At 32.8% G+C, this 24,103-nt stretch overlaps 4 protein-coding genes across 8 annotated transcripts in view; 3 read left to right on the top strand and 1 right to left on the bottom strand.

Moving 5' to 3' along the window:
- LOC135837593 (uncharacterized) overlaps positions 1-24,042 on the top strand; it is a 28,667-nt gene extending 4,625 nt beyond the window's left edge. Inside the window, exons 1-8 of one of the 2 annotated variants that reach the window (XM_065352916.1) lie at positions 16,720-16,917; positions 17,038-17,202; positions 17,363-17,547; positions 17,625-17,756; positions 21,249-21,488; positions 21,579-21,729; positions 21,808-22,016; positions 23,176-24,042. In XM_065352916.1, the coding sequence (XP_065208988.1) occupies positions 16,839-16,917; positions 17,038-17,202; positions 17,363-17,547; positions 17,625-17,756; positions 21,249-21,488; positions 21,579-21,729; positions 21,808-22,016; positions 23,176-23,484 (1,470 nt within the window). In that variant the 5' untranslated portion in view covers positions 16,720-16,838 and the 3' untranslated portion in view covers positions 23,485-24,042. Of the gene's footprint in view, positions 1-16,719; positions 16,918-17,037; positions 17,203-17,362; positions 17,548-17,624; positions 17,757-21,248; positions 21,489-21,578; positions 21,730-21,807; positions 22,017-23,175 lie in introns of those variants that run through there. The other variant, XM_065352917.1, reaches the window with a different exon arrangement.
- Positions 1-24,103, bottom strand: part of Iml1 (GATOR complex protein Iml1) — a 289,826-nt gene that overhangs the window by 185,607 nt on the left and 80,116 nt on the right. The window lies entirely within an intron of this gene.
- On the top strand, positions 1,483-7,302 carry LOC135837595 (uncharacterized). The gene is made up of 9 exons (XM_065352921.1): positions 1,483-1,571; positions 1,639-1,756; positions 1,825-1,983; positions 2,116-2,300; positions 2,372-2,503; positions 4,862-5,104; positions 5,193-5,343; positions 5,431-5,639; positions 6,495-7,302. The coding sequence occupies exons 2-9, from the start codon at positions 1,708-1,710 to the stop codon at positions 6,753-6,755; spliced, it is 1,389 nt and encodes a 462-aa protein (XP_065208993.1). The 5' UTR covers positions 1,483-1,571; positions 1,639-1,707; the 3' UTR covers positions 6,756-7,302.
- On the top strand, positions 7,836-15,927 carry LOC135837596 (uncharacterized). Its single transcript, XM_065352922.1, has 8 exons — positions 7,836-9,490; positions 9,602-9,760; positions 9,894-10,078; positions 10,155-10,286; positions 13,452-13,688; positions 13,774-13,924; positions 14,006-14,214; positions 15,078-15,927. Exons 1-8 carry the CDS (start codon positions 9,442-9,444, stop codon positions 15,336-15,338), a joined length of 1,383 nt encoding a protein of 460 aa, XP_065208994.1. The 5' UTR covers positions 7,836-9,441; the 3' UTR covers positions 15,339-15,927.

Below are 24,103 nucleotides of genomic sequence, written 5' to 3'. Positions count from 1 at the left end.
GATCTGCCACGAAACACGGTTTGGCTCATTATTCTGTACAATAATTTTTTTCCACAAAAAAGTGAAAAAAATGAGCAAAACATTTTGATGCAGAAAAAAATTACCACAAAAATCAAAACTTTGTATGTAGGTACATATTAGCAATTTTTGGCAAAAAAACGAAACTTGGCAATTTATACAAAATGCGAGGTTTTTTTGCTTACGTTTGGCAAAAAACGAGACTTTGACTAAATAAATTCACTAATAACTACTTACATAGCTGAGGCTTCTTAGCAATTTTTTTGCTAAAAAGCGATAATTTTTGACATAGATAAATTGGCAAAATGCAAAACTTTACAATTTTTTGCAAAAAACATAATTTTTTGGGAATTATAAACACATAAATGAGACTTTTGAGTAATTTTAGCAAAAAAAAAGTGAGAAGTTGATAATTTTATCAAAAATCAAAAAGCAAGAGAAAGTGATCTTTTTTCTCAATTTTGGGTAAAAAAGTTGGACTATTTGGCAATATTTTCTGATGAAAAACTTTTGGTAATTTTCGGTGAAAAAGCCAAACTTTCGGACACAGAATTTTTGAGGGGAAAAAGTAAGATATTCTAAGCAATTTTGCTAAGAAGCGAGAAAAAGTAAGGCCTTTTGGCAATTTCAGACAATTCTTGGCAAAAAAGCGAGACTTTTGGGCATTTTTTTGTGGAAAAATTAGGACTTTGGAATTTTTTGCGAGAAACCACAAATTTTAGCAATTACCTGGAGGTCATCAAACGATGATAAATGACGCATACCGAAGGTCTTTACGATTTTTTAGGGAGGAAGGGAAGAAGAGGGACAAGAGGGAAATATTTCAACTTTGAATTCGTCTGAAACCTGTTCCTCTTCACTACCCTCGTCGTTTTACTTCTCGAATCCCCTATTTTCCAAAACTCCTGCCTCGCTTTACTCCATTAATTTTCTTTTTTTATTTCAGAATTTCAATTTCTAAAAAATTATTAGGTACATTCAATTCGAAAAATGTCATAGCTGAAAAAATGAACTTTATACATCAAAATTGGACTCGAAATCGACTTTTCGCATAAAAAATAATGCCTTTCGAGTAGTCGATTAATGAATTTTCAAAAACTTTCTCCTTCGCTTCGCTGAAGCCAATTCTCTTTTCTTGTTCAAAATTGTTTGTACAAAAAATTACTGTTTAAATTCGAAACATGCAAAGGCTGATAAAATCAACTTCTGACATCAATTTCAAAAATAATATTGTTGCGTTATTTTATTTCTTAAATTGAAATGAATTTTGGAGAGCTCTTGCCTTCGCCTCGTTCGATGTTCCGGTTTCCGGTGTTCGTAATTGCTTTGAAATTGAAAAATATCACAAAAGGTGACATTCTCTGAAAGATAAATGCCTTTAGTAGTACGTGCTCTGGCCACCTGGTGGCACCATAATCCTCAGAAATGATGGAATCAAATTTTTTTAGCACTTATCTGCCTAATACCTAATTACCTATGTATAATCAGGATGATGATGTTTCTCGACAACGCGTTGTGCACGAATGAAAATAGGCTAGAAATAATCTAATCAGGTATAAAGTTTGAAAAACTCGTTAAATATAAGTAGGTACCTACACAAATCTTACGTTCTTTTTTCAGTAATACAACCAATATTTCATATGTGATAAACGCGATATACACTCGTATGTACCTAATTTGAATTCTAAAATGCGTTCAGTTTTCATTCTTGTTCTCAACATTTTACTTCACTGCAGCGGTAAGTACACTCTTAAAAAATTTTCCCGAACCGTTTTTTCAGCTTATTGAATTTAAATGTTTACGCAGGATGTGCTTCGACAAAAAAAGTTATTTTCATATATGATAAAGTGAATACGACCGACTACGATGTAGATTGGTTAACAGGAAAAGTGCAAAATCTTTCCACAATATGTTCAAACGCGGGTTTAGATTACCAATTTGAATCATCATTTCCCTACAAATCATGTAAGTGCCTACCAAGTATAAACTTACCTCATCTTTTCAAGTCATTAAACTAAACACATATCAAGGACTCTATTCAACAGAAGTATAAAAATCAAGCTATGTATTCAAATGAGAAATTACTGATTTTTCTAGCGAATTTTGCAACTTCCCAAACCGATTCCAGAATCGAAGGCGAATCAACATTGAAAAATCTTCTGCAATGGTTGAAACAATCTCCTCCATATTCTGTAAGCTATGTCATGACGAATGCTACTACGCCCAGAGATGAGACCTCAGTTAATGAGATTTTGGAAGAAATACAAATCAAGAGAACAGAGGTGATTTGTACATTATGTATTTTGTAATTTTGTTTGGATTTGAATGCGAGCTCATATCACTCTTACCCTAGGTTAACTTTCTCATTGGAACGGAGTATTCTCTCAAAAAAGATACAGATACCGACTCCCTCAACAAATATGGACCAATTACGTATACCAGCAACGGGTACATAATGGGTCCGGAATCATTTCAATCCGATAAGGTAAGAACGGCACATCAGAATGTGAAGTCATTTTGAAGTCATCGCATGCCAAATCAGACAAAATTTGCACGAAAAGTCATCGAGTTTTTTCGTATTTTGCATGTCTATAGAGGTCATACAACCCTCACAATTGGTACAAACTGGAGGTCTGTATTCTTTTTGCGGACAGGAGGGGTATTTGAAAATTTTCAAAATGGCTGCTAATGTAAATTTCAAATGTCTGTGGCGGTGGTTCCAATCAACTTCACGGATCAATTTTTTTTTCATTTTATTTCACATTATACAAGGACTATTTGATCATGGTGCCAAAATCAATCGACAAATAATATCGACATGGGATTTTATTGACAAAAAATCGTAAAAAAAATCTTAAGATATGTATCCGATATTTGATAGATAATTTCTGAAGTCAACCGAAATCGATATCCAGTAGATAAACTGACAGAAAATCGTGTAATGCTCGTTTCAGATTTCTTGTCACTTTTGACTGTTTATATCATCGACAAAAAATGATGAACTCATCTTTTTCGATAATGATACGATAATATTACGATATGTGTCGATCACATAACGAATAATTATCGGAAGTTAATCAAAATCTATAAATATCCATCCAGTAGATAAATTTGACGATACCATCACCAATATAACTGACAGAAAATCGTCTGATACTCCTTTCAAATTTCCTGTCGATTTTGACTGTTTATATCATCCACAAAAAATTGTAAACTTATCTTTTTCGATAATCATACGATAATGTTACAACATGTGGCGATCACATATCGAATAATTATCGGAAGGTAATCGAAATCGATATCCAGCTTAGATAAATTGACCATACCATCACCAATATTAACTGACAAAAAATCGTGCTCTCTAAATTTGAAACAGTCAATTTTCACTGCTTAGCAGTCACGACATTTTGCCTTTTTAAAAGCAGTAGTTTTTGACTGCAAAGCAGTAGAAAATATACTGAATTGGTCAGTCAAAATTAATTTTTCTGCACTTAGGTCTTTTTGCAGGTATCTACACTCCTCATTTTAAAAATTCGAATACGAAAAAATATACCGTGCTTAAAAAAGAAAAAAAATCCTCAAATTCAAGAGAAAAATACATCCAAACCTGGCAAAAATTGAAAAATTCGATTAAAAGTAGAAAAACTCCTCCGAAAAAAATTACAGTAAAAAGCACTAAAATTTAGGAAAAAACATCATAAAAAAAGAAAAAAAAACTCACGAAAATTCACAATAAAATAGCACAAACTTCACAAAAATTTTAAGCACAAAAAAACTGAAAATTCGGGGAAAATCGACGAAAAATTGGAAAATAGAATCCATGAAAGAATAAAACGTGAAAAAAATCCAGAAAGCCTCGAAAAAATTCAAAATAAACCATCAAGGATTGAAGTACAAAACAAAGCTCTCAAAAGCACAGAAAAAATCAGTAAAAATAATGGGAATCCTACAAAAATCTCAGCAGAAAAAATTAGATACTAAAATTTGGGGCAAAATTAGAAGAAAATTTCATAAAAATGACGAAAATTCAAGAAAAAAGGTTTCCGATGAAAATGGGAAACTCTGAAAATGAACAAAACAAACTCATCACTTGAAGCACACGTTTCCAAAACGCACTACGAGTAAGTCCATAAAAATATTGATAAGAAATTCATGGTACTTAGTACAATTTGGAAACGTAGAAATGGCTCAAATTGGCTGGTTTTTTGATATGTTGTAGCCAAGACCCTAGGGCACAACATATCAAAAAATCAGCCATTTTGGGCAGCAATTTTATGCTAGAAGGTTGCCTCAGAATCTTTAAAAATGGACTTAGTGCGTTTTGGAAACGTATGCTTCAATTCTTAAAGAAACTCTACCCCGTTGCTGTCCCAGTCTAAAAATTGTCACAATTTAAAGGAAATCATAACTTTTGGAAGAAGAAAAAATCACAATTCCACAAAAAATGTAAGCAAAAAAATCATTAGCTCTTTTAAAACACGAAACTCGAAAAAACACCTGTTAAAATGAAAAAAAATCCTGTCAAAATTAGGGCAAAAAGATGACCATAATAAAAGCGTGAACATTCATATAATTAAAAATCCCCTCAAAACTAGAAAAACTTCGCCAAAATTTAAAGAGAAATAAATGGAAATTCCGAGAAAACCATCGAAAAACTAAAATAATGATACTCGTCAAAATTGAGGAAACAAAAGAAAACTCACCAAATCGGAATGGGAGGAGGGGAATTCACAAAATTCAAAAAGTCTTCAAACAAAAATAAAGAGAAATCTCGACTAGAATTTGACCAATAAAATCACAACGGAAGAAATCTACGACCAAATATAACAATATTTTCCGATAGTTTATAGAATCGATGCATCTGAGGTTGACTGCGGTTTCTGTGATGATAATAGTACAACCGGTAGCTTTACTCAAAGATGACAAAACGTATTGCATAGACCTCCAGTCATGTTCCGAAGCAGCACAGAGAGCCATGTTTGACACTAAACTCGATTTAAACGAATATGAACTCTATGCAAAAAACTTCAATCGAGACGAAGTAAACCTAATGGAATGGAAAATGTCAGTGGAATATACTACCGAGGTAAGTAACTATTTTTTCATTTTTCGCGTTTCGTTGAAATCAGCTCATTGTTCTATGTAGATTATACTTGAAACATTCGTGATTTCAGTCGTGCGACTACTTTCATAAAGAATCCATGCCACTAATCTCGGGTAGAGCGGTTACCAGAGGGCTCACCAGCAGTCAGTTCGAGTTCGATTACGGGTTTTCCACAAAAAACGTCCGTTCTTTGAGTGAGACGTACAGAAGACCGATAAACGGTAAGAAAAAAAAATCAAATTCCTAGCTATACCCATGAAAATTACCAAGAAGAAATGTCACCTCATTAATTAATATAAATTCATCAGGAAGATGGAACAAAATCTACGTATCAGCGATCGACAAAAGTTTCCATCACGAATTCGTGAATTTCCAGATGGTTTTTTTGAATGTTAGTAAATTTGAAAGATCTGTTAAATTTGGAGAAGAAATCCCTTTGCAACCACTACCTGGAACGGATTTGTTTGTAGGTTCATTCTGTTGTGCACCACCACCTTCGCAATATTTTTTCATAAAAGTAAGTACAATTTCATTTTAAGTATCTAAAGATACGGCAATCTGAACTATGGAATAATAATTTGGGTTGCTGACTTCAAAAGTTGAGGGGGCAGGACTCGTACTCAATTTTTTCCCAAAACAGTAACTTTATTAACAAAAAAAAATCAAAACGAAACCAAAAAAGAGACAAAACGCGATCAAAATTTTTTTATGCAGAAAAAATATCAAAAAAAAAAAAAAACAAACCGACACTTCTTAGCAAGTTTGGTAAAAAGCGAGTCTTTTGGATGGTTTTTGAACCAAAGGGAGACTCTTCCACAGCTTTGCAAAAATGTGACGATTTTCGACTTAAGCCTTTTTTGCAATTACGTAATATGTACCTACCAAAAAAATCCTGCTGAATTCCTGGTGATTTCTCGTAATTTTTGTCAAAAAGGCAAGACTGAAGATTGACAATTTAAGCAAAAAATAAGACCTTCAGGGACCTACTCGTATTGCCCCCCTCCCCAAAATAAAATTGACAACTTCTGGCAAGTAAGCAAAACTTTTGTGTAATTTTTGAAAAAAAAAGTCGAGACTGTTTAGCACTTTTGCCAATAATAAGCGAGATTTTTTATCAAAAAATAAAAATTTTACAATTTTAATAAAATGCGGGATTTATTGAAAATTATCAACGCAAAACAACGCAATTTTTGTCGAGAAGGAAAGACTTTTTCGTAATTTTTCGGTAAAAAACAGAGGATTTGGCGAAACTTCTCAGATTTTTTTTCGCTATCTATCTACTACTGTGGATGGCACTGTTGTATTGTACGTACATACATATGTTAAAGTTAGAATTTGTAATCAAAATAATTGTATATGTATTTCTTCTAAGGTAAAGATTCATGCAAACCAAGATGAATATACTCGACTTTCATCCACTGCTATGACTGTCGCAGAAGGGTTTGGAGATGAACACCGTAATCCGATGTTTGAACGAAACCCAGGATTTAGAACCACGCCAGCATGCCCATGCAGCACATCAAAAGACAACGAAAGAAGTTATATCGGCATGTTATTCTCGAACGATAACATATTATCCATTTGTATCGGCGGTTTGTTATGGCTTCTCTTCTGTTGGAAATTTCGAATTTAGGTGCTTGGAGCGCGATAAGAAAACGCTGAAACTTTTATATTTTTTTTTGTCCTTTCAACAAACGCTTTAATGCAGTTGTCCTGTTCGAGAATGCAAACAAATCGATCCTTGGCAAATAAGAAGAGCCGTAGAGAGAAATATGCGAAATTATTCATAATTTCTTCCAGAAACATTAAATTGCTGTGGAAAATGGAAAGGCCAAAAATGAACTTAAGTGCTACTAACTTTGATTGGTTTTTATCGAACACTCTCTCGACCATTTACCTCAGTTACCTTATTTCGAAAGTACGAAAGTAAATTTCTAAGCAGCTTGATTTTCAAACGATTTAAAAAAATCAATGGTCCAATTCGTCCTAAATGTGGACTCATCTTCGAGAAAAAAATAATTTATTATACAAGTTCCGAAATAATTTAAGAGCACAGGTCGCGTATTCGTAAGCAGTAAGAATAGATAAGAATGTAACGAATTAAGTAATTTTTATTTATTAGATTAATTTTAGACCAATATTATACTATCGGTCCATCTGTAAGACGCAACTGTAAATTTTTGTTCAAAATATATCATGAAGTCTCTCTAGAAAAATAAAGAAATTATTCTTTTGGAAAAACTTGGACTTTTGGAATTTTTTACGAGAAACCACAATTTTTAGCAATTAAGAAGTCATCAAACTATGAGAACTGACGCAAACTGGGAGGGAATAACCAAAAAACAGATTTTTCGCATGAAAATAACACGGTTTTACATCTCGAATCCCATGTTTTCCTAACCTCCTGCCTCGATTTGCTCCGTTTAATTTTATTTCTTATTTCAGAATTTCAATCTTTAAAAAACAATTGTTCCCATTCGAAAAATGGCATGGCTGAAAAAATGAACATTTCACGTCAGAATTGATCTCGAATGGTTTATCGAATAATCGAATTATAACTTACAAAAAATTACTGCTCAAATTGGAAACATGCCAAGACTAATGAAATCAACTTCTAACATCAGTTCAAAAATGATATTGTTGTGTTATTTTAATTTCTTAAATTGAAATGAATTTTGGAGAGCTTTTGCCTTGCTAAAAAGCGATAATCTTTGACATAGATAAATTGGCAAAATGCAAAACTTTACAATTTTTTGGGAATTATAAACACAAAAATGAGACTTTTGATTTGACTAATTTAAGCAAAAAAAAAGTGAGAAGATGATAATTTTATGGAAAATCAAAAAGCAAGAGAAAGTGATATTTTTTCTCAATTTTAGATAAAAAAGTTAGACTATTTGGCAATTTTTTCTGATGAAAAACTTTTGATAATTTTCGGTGAAAAAGCCAAACTTTCGGATACTGATTTTTTTTTTGGGTGGGGGGAAGTAAGTTTTTCTGAGCAATTTTGCTAAGAAGTGAGAAAAAGTCAGACTATTTGACAATTTCAGACAATTCTTGGCAAAAAAGCGAGACTTTTAGGCATTTTTTTTTGGAAAAATTAGGACTTTGGAATTTTTTGCGAGAAACCACAATTTTTAGCAATTACCCACAGGTCATCAAACGATGAGAAATGACGCATACCGGAGGTCCTTGCGATTTTCTTGGGAGGAAGGAAAGAGGAGGGGCAAGAGGGAAATATTCCAACTTTGAATTTGTCTGAAACCTGTTCCTTTTCACTATAGCCTCGTCGTTTTACTTCTCGAGTCGAATCCCCTATTTTCCAAAACTCCTGCCTCGCTTTACTGGCCGTTAATTTTCTTTTATATTCCAGAATTTCAATTTCTAGAAAATTATTACATTCAATTCGAAAAATGTTATAGCTGAAAAAATGAACTTTTCACATTCAAGTTGAACTCGAATGGTTTTTGAAATTATAAACATTCCACAGCATTTGCCCTCGCTTTGCTCGAGACAATCCAATGGATTTCGTTTTCAAACTTTTTTTTTTTTAGGAGATTACTGTTTGGGTTTGAGAAATGTCAAGGACTAGCAAAATCGACTTTTTGGCATAAAAAATAATTCCTTGCAAGTACCTAGTCGATTAATGAATTTTTAAAACCTTCTTCCTTCGCTTCGCTGAGCCCAATTCTGTTTTCTTGTTCAAAATTGAAATTTACAAAAAATTACTTTTTAATTTGAAACATGCCAAGGCTAATAAAATCAACTTCTAACATCAATTTCAAAAATAATACTGCTGCGTTATTTTATTTCTTAAATTGAAAGGAATTTTGGAGAGATCTTGCCTTCGTCACGTTCGATGTTCCGGTTTCCGGTGTTCGTTGATTGCTTTGAAATCGAAAGATATCACATCAGTGTACAAAGGTCTGAATGATAAATATTTGCCATTGTTTAAAAATCCAGTGTGAATTTCTCAGCTGTTCCAAGTGTATGTAATAGGATAAAGACTTTGTTCTCCTTTAGTATGTAGTACGTGCTCTGGCCACCAGATGGTAGTTGGCACCATAATCCTTAGTAATGACGGAATTGAATTTTTTTAGCATTGTCTGCCTAGTACCTATGTATAATCAGGATGACGATGTTTCTCAACAACGCGTTGTGCGCGAATGAAAATAGGCTAGAAATAATCTAATCAAGTATAAAATTTGAAAAACTCGTTAAGTATACCTACACAAATCTTACGTTCTTTTTTCAGTAATACAACCAATTTCATATGAGATAAACGCGATACTTGAACCCTACCTAATTTGAATTCTAAAATGCGTTCAGTTTTCATTTTTGTTCTTTACATTTTACTTCACTGCAGCGGTAAGTACACTCTTAAAAAATTTCCCCGGACCGTTTTTTCAGCTACTAACTGCTACACATACCTACTTATTATAAACATTCAATTTGTATTGAATTTCAATGTTTACGCAGGATGTGCTTCGACAAAAAAGGTTATTTTCATATATGATAAAGTGAATACGACCGACTTCGATGTAGATTGGTTAACAGGAAAAGTGCAAACTCTTTCCGCAATATGTTCAAACGCGGGTTTAGATTACCAATTTGAATTATCATTTCCCTACAAATCGTGTAAGTGCCTACCAAGTATAAACTTAACTCATCTTTTCAAATCATTAAACTAAACACATTTCAAGGATTCTGTTCAACAGAAGAATAAAAAATCAAGCTAAGTATTCAAATGAGAAATTACTGATTTTTCTAGCGAATTTTGCAACTTCCCTAACCGATTCCAGAATCGAAGGCGAATCAACATTGAAAAATCTTCTGCAATGGTTAAAACATTCTCCTCCATATTCTGTAATCTATGTCATGACGAATGCTACTACGCCCAGCGATGAGACCTCAGTAGACGAGATTTTGGAAGAAATACAAATCAAGAGAACAGAGGTGATTTTCGTACATTATGTATTTTGTGATTCTGTTTCGATTTGAATGCGAGCTCATACAATCACTTTTACCCTAGGTTAACTTTCTCATTAGAACGGAGTGTTCTCTCAATAAAGACACTAATACCGACTCTCTCAACAAATATGGACCGATCACGTATATCAGCAACGGGTACATAATGGGTCCGGAATCATTTCAGTCCGATAAGGTAAGAACGGTACATCAGAATGTGAAGTCATTTTGAAGTCATCGCATGCCAAATCAGACAAAATTTGCACGAAAAGTCATCGAGTTTTTTCTTCTTTTGCATGTCTATAGAGGTCATCAAACCATGACAAATTGTACAAACTCGGGGTCTGTATAATTCTTTTTGCGGACAGGAAGGGAATTTGAAAATTTTCAAAATGGCTGCCAAATGGAAATTTCAAATGTCTGTGGCGGTGGTTCCAATCAACTTCGCGGTTCAATTTTTTTTCATTTTATTTCACATTACAAAGACTATTTGATCATGGTGCCAAAAATCAGTGTTGCCTTTTATGATGATGTAAAAAAATCAGTTGAAAATTGATTATTAAAATAACAACACTGATTTTGGTACCATGAGCAAATAATCGTTGGAATGTAGAATAAAATAAGAAGAAAAAAAATGAACCGTGAAGTTGATTAGAACCACCGTCACCGGCATTTGAAATTTTCATTTGGCAGCTATTTTGAAAATTTTCAAATGCCCCTCCTGCTCGAGAAAAAATCGTAGAGACCTCAAACCAAGTTTCCGCAAGTTCTCATCGTTTGATAACCTCCAAGTATCGCTGGGATTGTTCTCAAATTTTTCTCCAAAAAATTAACTTGAGTAACCAAAAAACCTAGAGAAGTAACCAGAAAGTAATCCAAAATTTTTTACAAAATTCGAATAAAAACTATTTCAAGAAACTACTAGCGAAAGCTCAAAACAGAGAAGGTTGAGAGTCCACCCCAAAATCATTAAAAAAAATTGAACAAAAGAGCCAATGGTACTTAAAATTGCAGAAATTTTGACATGAGCAAGCATTTGATGAAAAAACAAATGTTGAGAAAAAATAAACAAATTGCAAAAAACTCCATAAATAAGAAAAATTATTTTAGATCGGGAAACTTACTAAAAACAAAGGTAAAGAGGGGGGAAAATGTAATCCAAATTTGGGAAAGTGGTGATTTGTGAAAATCATTTGAGGAGTGTACCTACCTGCAGAGTGACCTATGTGTAAAAAATTGATTTCGAGAAAAACGTGTCCTACGGAATTGAAGTCACATTTTCGAAATCTGTTTTCGAAAATCGAAAGGGTCAACCTTCACTCCTTTTGGTTTCTGAAAAACATGCAGGTAAGTAAGTAGTATATAGGAATAGGTACTAGGTATACAGTTTTGCTATACGGCGCAACATGCATTTAGGTCACTTAGCAGGTACAACGCATATTATATTTTTTTAAATGAAAAGTACGCAATTTTCTTTGTTTTTTTATTACGTATGTTATTGTTTATGATGTTAATGTACAGAAGTATTAAAAAAAAGCGAAACATTTTTACAAAAAAACGGCCAGGTGATCGAATTGTACGAGTATAATGAAAACGTGTGTACATTAAGAATTATTTACATTTATCATTTTCAAGGAGCAATAGCAGCTGTTATACAATTGTGATACTGGGAGAGCGCGTTTTATTCCTTTTGTAGGGCATGCCCTATTGCCCTAGATTACCAGTTTACAGGTACACTCCTCATTTTAAAAACTCAAATACAAAAAAATGTATCATGTTTCAAAAATTTTTAAAAATCCACAAATTCACGAGAAAAATATATCACAACTTCGCAAAAATTGACACAAATTTCAAAAAAAAAAAAAAAAAAAAAAAAAAATGCAGAAAATTACGATGAAACTGAGAAAAATTGAAATTAAGTATAAAACTCTGAGAATGAAACTCGAAAGCAAAATTAAAAATAATGAAAAAACATCTCCAAAAATTAGAGGAATTCTGCTAAAATTTTAAAAGTTGAAAAAAAAACACGAATAAGATTCCGGAATAAAAATTTGATTAAAAGTAGAAAAACTCCTTAGAAAAAATTGGAGTAAAAAGCACTAAAATTCAAGAAAAAACATCATAAAAATTGAAAAAAAAACTCACGAAAATTCACGATGAAAATTGCAAAAACTTTACAAAAATTTAGACACAAAAAAAACATGAAAATTCTGGAAAAACCGACGAAAAATTGGAAAATAGAATCAACAAAACAATAAAACGTGAAAAAATCAAGAAAGCCACAAAAAAATTTGAAATAAAACCATCAAGTCTTGAAGTACAAAGAAACTCTGAAAAACGCAGAAAAAAATCTGTAAAAAGGAGAATTCCACAACAATTCTAAGCAGAAAAAATTACTAAAATTCGGGGCAAAATTAGGAGAAAATTTCAAAAAAATCACGAAAATTAAGGACAAAAATTTACGCAAAAAAACAAATCAATGAAATTCAACGCAAAATCATGAAAATGGAAAACTCTCGAAAATTCAGTTTTGGAAAAATCACTGAGAATTCAGAACAGACAATTCACAAGAATCAAATGTACTTACCTATAAATTCGGAAAAAATCAACAAAAAAATCAAAAAAAAATCGTCGAATAATTTCAAGCAAAACTCAAGAGCATTCAAGAGAGAAAAATAATTTGAACTTGGAAACAAAATTGTTCAAAGAGAGAGGAAATATGCCCCGAAGGAGCTTCCCCATAACTGAGAGAGAAGGGGAAAAGAGAGAGGGGTTAACGGAAGAAAGATAGTATCAAGATGCAAAAAAATACACCACAAAGGGTGAAAAAAACTCCCCCCCCCACCCACCCTTAAAAAAATGGTAAAAATTTAAAGAAAATCATAACTTTTGGAAGAAGAAAAATCACAATTTCACGAAAATGTAAGCAAAAAAAATCACTAGTTTTTTTAAGCACGAAACTCGATAAAAACTATTAAAATAAAATAAAAAAATCACTTAAAATTAAGGGAAAAAAATGACCATAATAATATGGAACAATTCATATGTACTTAGTTGAAAAGTTAAAAGTCCACCAAAATTAGAGAAACTTCGCCAAAATTTAAAGAGAAAAAAAAATGGAAATTCCGAGAAAATCATCGAAAAAAAGAGAACATGCAAAAATTCAAAAGAATGATAGTCGTCAAAATTTTTAAAAATAAGGATTAATCCCGACTAGAATTTGATCAATAAAATCACACAAGCTAAAGGGAAAATTTTTAAAAAATTTACTGATTCATCTGCAGCTGAATTTCGATCATTTCAACACCCATGAGTGAAATGGAAAAAATCTACGATAAAATATAACAATATTTTCCGATAGTTTACAGAGTCGATGTATCTGAGGTTGACTTCGGTTTCTCTGACGGCAATACACCCGGCAATTTTGTACAAAGATGGCAAAATATATTGCGCGGACATGACTTCCAATGCTGCATGGGAAGCCATGATTGATACCAAATTAAATTTAAACAAATATGAACTTATAGCAAGAAACTTCTATCGAAACGAAGAAGTAAACATAATGGAATGGCACATGTCAGTGGCATATACTATGGAGGTGACTATTTTTTTCATCTTTCACGCTTCGTTGACATTAGGTCATTGTTAAGTATAGATTATACTTGAAACATTCGTGATTTCAGTGGTGCGACTACTTTCATGAAAAATCCATGGCACTATATGCACGTGACGTGATTACTACAGGGCTCACCAGCAGTCAGTTGGAGTTCGATTACGGGTTTTCCGCGAAAAACGTCCGTTCTTTGAATGAGACGTACAGAAGACCAATAAACGGTAAGAAAAAAATCAGATACCTATACCTACCCATAAAAGGTACCTAGAAAAAAATCTCACCTCTCTATATAAATTCATCAGGAAAATCAAACAAAATCTACGTATCAGCGATCGACAAAAGTTTCCACCAAGAATTCGTGAATTTCCAGATGGTTTTTTTTAATGATAGTAAATCTGTAAAATATGTTCTGTACGGAGAAGAAATCCCTTTGCAGCCGATACATGGAACGGATTTGTTTGTAGGTTCATTCGGGTGTGCACCACCACCTTCGCGATATTTTTTCATAAAAGTAAGTACAATTTCATTTTACCTAAAGATACGGCAATCCGAACTACGGAATAATTATGTTAAGTTGCTGGCTTTGAAAGTTGAAGGGGCAGGACACGTGCTCAATTTTTTCCCAAAAAAGTGACTTCAATAACAAAAAAAAAAACTTGGAAAATTTTTGAATAAAATGAGACTTTTTGGAATTTCTTGCAACAAAAAAAAATCGACACTTCTAAACGAGTTTGCTGAAAAGCGAGAATTTTTGTCAATTTTTTAATAACAAGAATTTATAATAGTTTTTGACAAAAAGCCAGACTTTTAACAATTTCAGTAAAATTCATGCATTTTTGGCAATTGATACATTGCCAAAAACTGACAATAATTTTAGCAAGCCTTTTTTTGCAATTACGTAATTCCAAAAAATTCCTGGTGATTTATCGTAATTTTTGTTAAAAAAGCAAAACTGAAGATTGACGATTTAAGCAAAAAATAAGACCTTCAGGGACCTACTCGTATTGCCCCCCTCCCCCCAAAATAAAATTGACAACTTCTGGCAAGTAAGTAAAACTTTTGTGTAATTTTTGAAGAAAAAAAAGTTTAGACTCTTTAGCACTTTTGCCAATAATAAGCGAGATTTTTCATCAAAAAATAAAATAAAATGCGAGATTTTTTGAAAATTATTAACGCAAAACAAGGCAACTTTTGTCGAGAAGGAAATAATGTTTCGTAATTTTTCATTTTCGGTAAAAAGCAGAGGATTTGGCGAAACTTCTCAGCTTTTTTTTCGCTATCATGGATGGCACTGTTGTACATATACCTACTTACATGTATCGTATTAAAGTTAGAATTTGTAATCAAAATAATTGTATATGTATTTCTTCTAAGGTAAAGATGCATGCAAATCAAAATGAATTTACTCGACTTTCATCCACTGCTATGACTGTCGCAGAAGGGTTTGGAGATGAACACCGTAATCCGATGTTTGAACGAAACCCAGGATTTAGAACCACGCCAGCATGCCCATGCAGTACATCAAAAGACAACGAGGGAAGTTATATCAGCAAGTTATTCACGACCCCAATCATATTATCCGTTTGTATCGGCGGTTTGTTAGGACTTTTCTTCTGTTGGAAATTTCGAATTTAGGTGCTTGGAGCGCGATAAGAAAACGCTGAAACTTTTATATTTTTTTTGTCCTTTCAACAAACGCTTTAATGCAGCTGTCCTGTTCGAGGATGCAAACAAATCTATCCTTGGCAAATAAGAAGAAATGTAGAGAGAAATATGTGAAGTTATTCATAATTTCTTCCAGAAACATTAAATTGCTGTGGAAAATGGAAAGGCCAAAAATGAACTCAAGTGCTACTAACTTTGATTTGTTTTTATCGAACACTCTCTCGACCATTTACCTCAGTTACCTTATTTCGAAAGTATAAAAGTAAATTTCCAAGCAGCTTGATTTTCAAACAATTTAAAAAAATCAATGGTCCAATTCGTCCTAAATGTGGACTCATCTTCGAGAAAAAAAAATAATTTACTATACAAGTTCCGAAATAATTTAAGAGCACAGGTCGTGTATTCGTAAGCAGTAAGAATAGATAAGAATGTAACGAATTAAGTAATTTTTATTTATTAGTTAATTCTAGACCAATATTATACTATCGGTCCACCGGTAAGATGCAACTGTAAATTTTTGTTCAAAGAGAAAAATAAAGAAATTATTCTTTTGGAAAAACTTAGACTTTTGTAATTTTTTTACGAGAAACCACAATTTTTAGCAATTAAGAAGTCATCAAACTATGAGAACTGACGCAAACTGGAGGTCTTCACGATTTTTTAGGGAGGGAGGGAATAACCAAAAAACAGATTTTTCGCATGAAATTAACACGGTTTTACTTCTCGAATCCCTTATTTTCCAAACCTTCTGCCTCGATTTGCTCCGTTTAATTTCTTTCTTATTTCAGAACTTCAATCTTTAAAAAATGATTGTTCCAATTCGAAAAATGCCATAGCTGAAAAAATGAACTTTTCACGTCAGAAGAAAATTCATGTTTGGGTTTGGAAAATGTCAAAAAATAGAAAAATTGGAAGGAGGTAGAGTAAAAACTATCAAGAAATGTTTTTTAAACGGTACACTGAAAACGTCATGAAACAAAAGTGATTTTCACTTTAAAAATTTCGTTAGATAGGTAAGTATACTCTGAAGACGAAAGAAATTTTACTCGTATTTTCTGTGAGATTTACAAGTAGATGAAATATTTCGACATTACGGAAAAAATATTTTACATTTTTTAAAAATCTGGCGTGAATTTCTAAGCTGTTACATACATATACATAATTACATAAGTGATTAAATGAAAGCGTTGTTCTCCTTTGGTTAGTACATATCCAAACCACAAGATGGCACCATTATCCCAAAAATCAAATTTTTTTTGCACTTATCAAGTTCAAAGTACAACCTATGTACTATAATTAGAATGATGATGTTGATTAACAACGCGTTGTGCGAATGAAAATGGAAATAATCTGAGTACGAATGATTAGGTTTAGATACCATGTAGGTACCATGAAGTTTGAACCACTCATATTACCCAAATCATAGCATAAGTTCATTTTCCATGAAATGTAACTAACTTCATTTATAAAATGAACATAATATGTATTATGAATTCTAAAATGCGTTCAGTTTTCATTTTCGTTATTTTTATTTTACTTCACTGCAGTGGTAAGTACACTCTTGAAAATTATTTTCCGGGCCATTTTTTCAGCTACTACTTCACATAACTTATCTACATATTATATGAACATTCAATTTTTTATGACGTGAATTTCGATGTATACGCAGGATGTGCCTCGACAAAAAAAGTTATCTTCGTATATGATAAAGTGGATACGACGGCTTACGATGTAGATTGGTTAACGGGAAAAGTAAACGATCTTTCGACAATGTGTTCAAATTCAAACGAGGGTTTAGATTACCAGTTTGAATTATCATTTCCCTATAAATCATGTAAGTATAAAGGTACCTCATCTTTTCAAACCATTAAACTATTTTCTTCAACAGAGATAGGGCTACAAAAAATCAAGCTAACTCAAAAATTCTTCAAACCTTTTCAAATTCTATGTACTTATTTACCTACATTAAAATGAGAAATTACTGATTTTTCTAGCGAATTTTGCAACTTCCCTAACCGATTCCGTAATCGAAGGCAAATCAACCTTGAAAAATTTACTGACACGGTTGAAACAATCCCCTCCATATTCCATAATCTATGTTATGACGAATGCTACTACGCCCAGCGATGAGACCCCAGTTGACGAGATTTTGGAAGAAATACAAATCAAGAGAACAGAGGTGATTTTCGTACACTATGTACTCGTATTGTGATTTTGTTTGGATTTGAATGCGAGCTCATATCACTCTTACCCTAGGTTAACTTTCTCATTGGAACGGAGTGTTCTTTCAAAAAAGATATGAATACCGACGCCCTCAAGAAATATGGATCGATTACGTATATCAGCAACGGGTACATATTGGGTCCAGAATCATTTCAATCCGATAAGGTAAGAACGGTCCATCAGAATGTGAAGTCATTGATCTCATCGCATGCCAAATCAGACAAATTTTGTCGATAGAGGACATCAAACAATGAGAAATGAAAATTTCGAATGCCTGAGGCGGTGGCTCCAATCAACCTCGTGGTTCAAATTTTTTTCATTTTATTTTGCATTTCAAGCACTATTTGCTCATGGTGCTAAAATCAGTATTGCCATTTTTTGATGATTTTAAAAAATCAGTTTAAAGACTTGCAATTAAAATAAAAGTTCGAAAGTATGAAATAAAAATTTTGAAAAAATCCTCAATAATTATCCTCTTTATGTGAAACAACATAACTATGATAATAGATCGTGTATAAATACAAAATTGCTGTAAGAAATTCAAAAAAAATTTCAACATGAGGTAACCTGTCAAATGTTGATACACTTTTTCTGAATGCCCCCTCCCAAAAAAAAATTAATATTGAAAAGTGCAACCACCGTTAATATCAAGTTTGAACCTTCAACTCTCAAGTACATTTTTAGTATTTTGCTCAGAATCAGTGAATCAGTTTCTGTTGAATCCCGGGCTTTTCAAAAAGGGTCCAAAACAACAGCGTTTTGTCAGAAATCCCTACTTAAGAATACTCGAATGACGAGATAATTGACACGAATATTGCCGACTGAAATCGAACGAAAATTAATTATTACTACATAGGTATAACAACTGGAATGTAGAATAAGTAAAATAAGAAAAATTTGAACCACGAAATTGACTAGAACCGTCTGGCATGCACAGGCACTTGAAATTTTCATTTGGCAGCCATTTTGAAAATTTTCAAATGCCTCTCCAAAGCTGTAGAGACCTCCAGTGTTTGCGCAAAATTCTCATCAACGTACTCAATTTTTCTCAAAAAAAGTAACGTGAGTAACCAAAAAGTAAACAAAAAAATTTTTAATGTAAAAAAAAGAGGCGACCAAAAAACTGCCCAATAGTCGGGGGGCCCGCATAAGGATCACTTGCACCCTCCTGCCGATTCTCCGAGACAACTTTTTTCTTAAAGAGGGAGTCCAAACGAACATTCTAGCCCTTGTCCTAAAAAAAAAGTGGCCCTACTTACAAAATGGGTGCCATTTTGATTGACAGGTCAGCCGAAATCGCTGATTTTGCGTTCCAACATAAGACTAACATGAAATTTTTTAAACCGTACAAAGGTAGATCGAAAGAGAAAGCAAAAATTCATCACCTGTCGAAATTTCAAGTGCTAAAGTGCCTTTTTCAATTTTTGGTGAATTTTCAAAAATCAAATTTTGGCCAAATGTAAGAAAAAATCAAAATTTTTCCAAATTAACCTAGAAAGTTTAAATTTGGGATATACCCTATTTTCGACCTGCTAAATCGATTGGAAACTGTTTCAAACCGTTTTGAGCAGTTCTGGAGCCTCCAGCAGATTTCCGAAACTCGAAATTCTCACAAAATTTCATCAATGGAGTTGGAAAGCCGAAATTAATTCTGCAAACTAATTTCAAGTCGTTCTGGAGCCTCCAGCGATTTCTTGAAAATTACTGGAGCCTCCAGTAGATTTTTGAAACTTGAAATTTCCCCAAAATATCATCAAATAGGGTTAGGAAGCCGAAATTTACTGTGAAAACTAATTTCAATACAGTAATATGAAGTCGACTGCATGGTGGTTTCAAGTCGTTTTGAAGCTTCCAGCTACTTCTTGGAAATTTCTATTCTCCTAAAAACGCCGTGAAACCTTTCAAAAAGTCACTGGAGGCTCCAAAATTACTTGAACCCACCTGAAGTCGTCTTCAGATGGTGTTAAAATTGGAGTGTATAGTTCATTTCAGCTTTCCATCTCCATTTTGATGAAATTTTGGGGAAATTTCAAATTTCAAAAATTTACTGGAGGCTCCAGTAATTTTCAAAAAATCGATGGAGGCTCTAAAACAACTTGAAATTTACCTGCAGTCGACTTCACAGCATATTAAAATCAGTTTGCAGAATTAATTTCGGCTTTTCAACTCCATTGATGAAATTTTGTGAGAATTTCGACTTTCGGAAATCTGCTGGAGGCTCCAGAACTGCTCAAAACGATTTGAAACAGTTTCCAATCGATTTGGCAGGTCGAAAATAGGGTATATCCCAAATTTAAACTTTCTAGGTTAATTTGGAAAAATTTTGATTTTTTCTTACATTTGGCTAAAATTTGATTTTTGAAAATTCACCAAAAATCGAAAAAGGCACTTTAGCACTTGAAATTTCGACAGGTGATGAATTTTTGCCTGCTCTTTCGATCTACCTTTGTACGGTTTAAAAAATGTCATGCTAGTCTTATGTTGGAACGCAAAATCTGCGATTTCGGCTGACCTGTCAATCGAAATGGCCGCCATTTTGTAAGTAGGGTCACTTTTTTTGAGGACAAGGGCTAGAATGTTCGTTTGGACTCCCCCTTTAAGAAAAAAGTTGTCCCGGAGAATCGGCGGGGGGAGCAAGTGATCCTTAAGCGGGCCTCCGACTATAATTCAAACTAAACATACCTAGGTACATTTTATTTTATTTTATTTTATTTTAGATTAACAAAAAACAACAAAACATAACGAAAATTTCGATCAGAGTTTCTTTAAAATACGCAGAAAAAAATCATCAAAATTCGAATAAAAACAATATGTACTCGTAATTTTAAAAAACTAGCGAAAGCTCAAAACACAAGCGAAGGGAGATTCCACCGAAATAGGAAGGAACAAAATTTAATCTTTTATCCAAAATAATTTTTTAAAAAATGACAAATTCACGAGAAAAATACATCAAAACCCGGCGAAAATTGACACACATTGAAAAAAACCACAAAAAATTTGAAATAAAACCATCAAGACTTGAAGTACAAAAAAAAACTCTCAAAAACACAACAAAAAAACAGTAAAAAAGGCGAATTCTATATATAATATTTGAGCTTAAGCAGATGAAATTACCTACTTACTAAAAATTGGGACAAAATTAGGAGAAAATTTCATAAAAATCTCACAAATTCAAGAAAAAAGGTTTCGCCGAAATTAAGAACAAAAATGCAGGCCAAACAAACGAATCGATAAAATTCAACGCAAAATCACGGAAATTACGAAAATGAAAAACTCTCGAAAATTCAGTTCAGGAAAAATCACTCAGAATTAAGAACAGAGAATTCACGAGAATTAAAAGCATGAATTCGGAAATAAAGTCACAAAAGCTTAAGAGAAAATCTTTATGAAAAAATCACTGATAATTGATAAAATTCAACAAAAATTTGGGCGAAAAAAAATCATCAAAATTCATAATAAAATCATGGATTTTTTTGTAAAACTTAAACGATCACTTTTTACACTCATTTCTCCTCATTCAAAACCATTACCACTAAAAATTCAACTTTCTCATAAAATTTTACTGATTCATCTGCGACTAAATTTCGATCATTTCAACTTCCACGAGTGAAATGGAAAAAATCCCACTATATAAAATATAACAATATTTTCCAATAGTTTACAGAGTCGATGTATCTGAGGTTGACTTCGGTTTCTCTGAAGGTGGTATACCCGGCAGTCATACACAAAGATGGCCAAACGTATTGCGCGGAAATGAATACCGGAGCTGCATTTAAAGTCATGGTTGACACCAAATTCGATTTATACGATTATGAACTTATAGCAAGAAACTTTGATCGAGACGCAGTACGAATATGTCTACTCGAATGGCACATGTCAGTGGCATATACTATCGAGGTGACTATTTTTTCATATTTCAACGTTTCGTTGAATTGAAATTAGCTCATAGGTCTAGATTATATGTACTTGAAACATTCGTGATTTCAGTGGTGCGACTACTTTCATGAAAAATCCATTCCACTAAGTATGGGTAACGTGGTAAGCAAAGGGCTCACCGGCAATCAGTTCGAGTTCGATTACGGGTTTTCCACAAAAAACGTCCGTTCTTTGAACGAGACATACAGACGACCAATAAACGGTAAGAAAAAAATCAATTTCCTACCTACCCATAAAAATTACCTAGAAAAAATCTCACCTCACTATATAAATTCACCAGGAAAATCAAACAAAATCTACGTATCAGCAATTGACAGAAGCTTCCACCACGAATTCGTCAATTTCCAGATGGTCTTTTTGAATGATAAAAAATTTGAAAGAGATGTTAAATATGGAGAAGAAATCCCTTTGCAGCCTCTACCTGGAACGGATTTGTTTGTAGGTTCATTCGGTTGTGCTCCACCAGCTTCGGAATATTTTTTCATAAAAGTAAGTACCTAGGTGCAATTTTCATTTTACCCAAAGATACGGCAATCCGAACTACGGAATGATAAGTTGGATTGCTGACTTTTAAGAGTTGAAGGGGCAGGACTCGTACTCAATTTTTTCCCAAAAAAGCAACTTTAATCACCCCACCTCCCCCTACCAAAAAAAGAAACAAACAAAACGTGATCAAAATATTTTTAATCCAGGAAAAAAAATCTAAAAAAAAGACAAAACATCACAAAGTGAAATGCTTTGGTTTTCAATTTTAAAAAGTCGAACTAGGTAACAACACGAGTTTGCTGAAAAGCGAGAATTTTTGTGAATTTTTTAAAAATAAAGACTTTCAACAATTTTAGTGAAATTCGAGCATTTTTGGCGATTTATGGCAAAAAACGAGTCTTTTGGATGATTTTCGGACAAAAGAGAGACTCCTCAATATAGTTTTGCAAAAAAGTGAGGATTTTTGTCAAAAAGTAGGACTTTCACAATTTTAGCAAAAGACAGGATTTTTTTCGCAATTATTGTCAAACAAAACACGTTTTTATCAGTATTTGTGATAAGAGATTTTTTGAAAATTTGTTGGTAAAAAACAATAATATTTGATCATTTTCAATAATTTTTTGCAAAAGGAGTTCGACACTCTTATTTTAGCAAAAAGTGGCTAAGCAGGTACATACCTATCAAAAAATGCCGGTGATTTTTGGAAATTTTTGTCAAAAAATCAAGACTGAAGAATGACAATCTAAGTAAAAAATATTACTTTCATTTCAGAGAACTATTGCCAAAAAAATTTTGACAACTTCTAGCAAATAAGTAAGACTTTTGGATAATTTTTGGGAGAAAAAGTTGAAACTCTTTGGCAATTCTGCTAATAAGCGAGATTTCTAGTCAACAAATAAAATTTTCACAATTTTAGTAAAAAGCAGGATTTTTTTGAAAATTATTGACATTTTTCGTAACGTTGCGGTAAAAAGCAGAACTTTTTTGGTAAAAAACCGAGCCTTACGAGTAATTTTGCTAAATAGCAAAAAATTTGGGCATTTTTTGATAAAAAAGAAATACTTGAGAAGCTCTCAGATTTTTTTTCGCTATCAATCTATGTATGGCACTGCTGTATATTCAAGTTAGAATTTGTAATCAAAATAATTGTCTTTCTTCCAAGGTAAAGATTCATGCAGAGCAAGTTGAAGTTTCTCGAATTTCATCCACTGCTATGACTGTCGCAGAAGGGTTTGGAGACAAACACCGTAATCCCAGGTTTGAACGAAACCCAGGATTTAAAACCACACCAGCGACGCCAGCGACGCCAGCATGTCCATGCAGTAAATCAAAAGACAACTGCGGAAGTTATATCAGCATATTCACGACCCAAATCATATTATCCATTTTTATCGGTTTGCTAGGACTTTTCTTCGGTGGTGTTGCAATTTCACTCCATCACTTTCGACTTCATGTGCTTGGAGGGCGATAAGAAAACGCTAAAACTTTTATATTTTTTTTTATCCCTTCAACAAACGCTGTAATGCAGCTGTCCTGTTCGAGAATGCAAACAAATTGATCTTTGGCAAATAAGAAGAGACGTAGAGAGAGATATGTGAAATTATTCATAATTTCTTCCGAAAGGCCAAAGTAAACTCTCAAGTGCTACTAACTTTGATTTGTTTTTATCGAACATTCTCTCGACCATTTACCTCAGTTACCTCATTTAGAAAGCATGAAAGTAAATTTATAAGCAACTTGTTTTCTAAACGATTTAAAAAATCAATGGCCCAATGCGTACTAAATTTGGGCACATCTTTGAAAAAAAAAATAATTTTTTATAAATTCCGAAATCATATTTTTAGAGCACAGGTCGCGTATATTTTAGATGAGAATGTAACGAATTATGTGATTTTTATTTATAGTTAATTCGAGACCAATATTATACTATCGGTTCACCTGTAAAATAAAACTGTAAATTTTTGTTCAAAGTATCTTATGAAAGTCTCTCTAGAAAAATAAAGAAACCATTTTTTGGAAAAAGTAAGAATTTGAAATTTTTTCTTTCTTATTTCAGAATTTCAATCCCTAAAAAATGATTGTTCCAATTC

The sequence above is a fragment of the Planococcus citri genome, chromosome 2 (genome assembly GCF_950023065.1).
Source record: "Planococcus citri chromosome 2, ihPlaCitr1.1, whole genome shotgun sequence".
Taxonomy (NCBI): Eukaryota; Metazoa; Arthropoda; class Insecta; order Hemiptera; family Pseudococcidae; genus Planococcus; species Planococcus citri.
This window is presented reverse-complemented; position numbering and strand designations above follow the sequence as displayed.

What these genes read in the sequence shown, in the direction of transcription:
- LOC135837595 (XM_065352921.1), top strand. Translation starts at nt 1,708, where the DNA reads ATGCGTTCAGTTTTCATTCTTGTTCTCAACATTTTACTTCACTGCAGC. An exon ending in TACAAATCAAGAGAACAGAG is followed by an intron (nt 2,301 to 2,371) that starts GTGATTTGTACA and finishes CTCTTACCCTAG; the next exon opens with GTTAACTTTCTCATTGGAAC. An exon ending in CAGTGGAATATACTACCGAG is followed by an intron (nt 5,105 to 5,192) that starts GTAAGTAACTAT and finishes TCGTGATTTCAG; the next exon opens with TCGTGCGACTACTTTCATAA.
- LOC135837596 (XM_065352922.1), top strand. Translation starts at nt 9,442, where the DNA reads ATGCGTTCAGTTTTCATTTTTGTTCTTTACATTTTACTTCACTGCAGC. An exon ending in TACAAATCAAGAGAACAGAG is followed by an intron (nt 10,079 to 10,154) that starts GTGATTTTCGTA and finishes CTTTTACCCTAG; the next exon opens with GTTAACTTTCTCATTAGAAC. An exon ending in AATCATTTCAGTCCGATAAG is followed by an intron (nt 10,287 to 13,451) that starts GTAAGAACGGTA and finishes ATTTTCCGATAG; the next exon opens with TTTACAGAGTCGATGTATCT.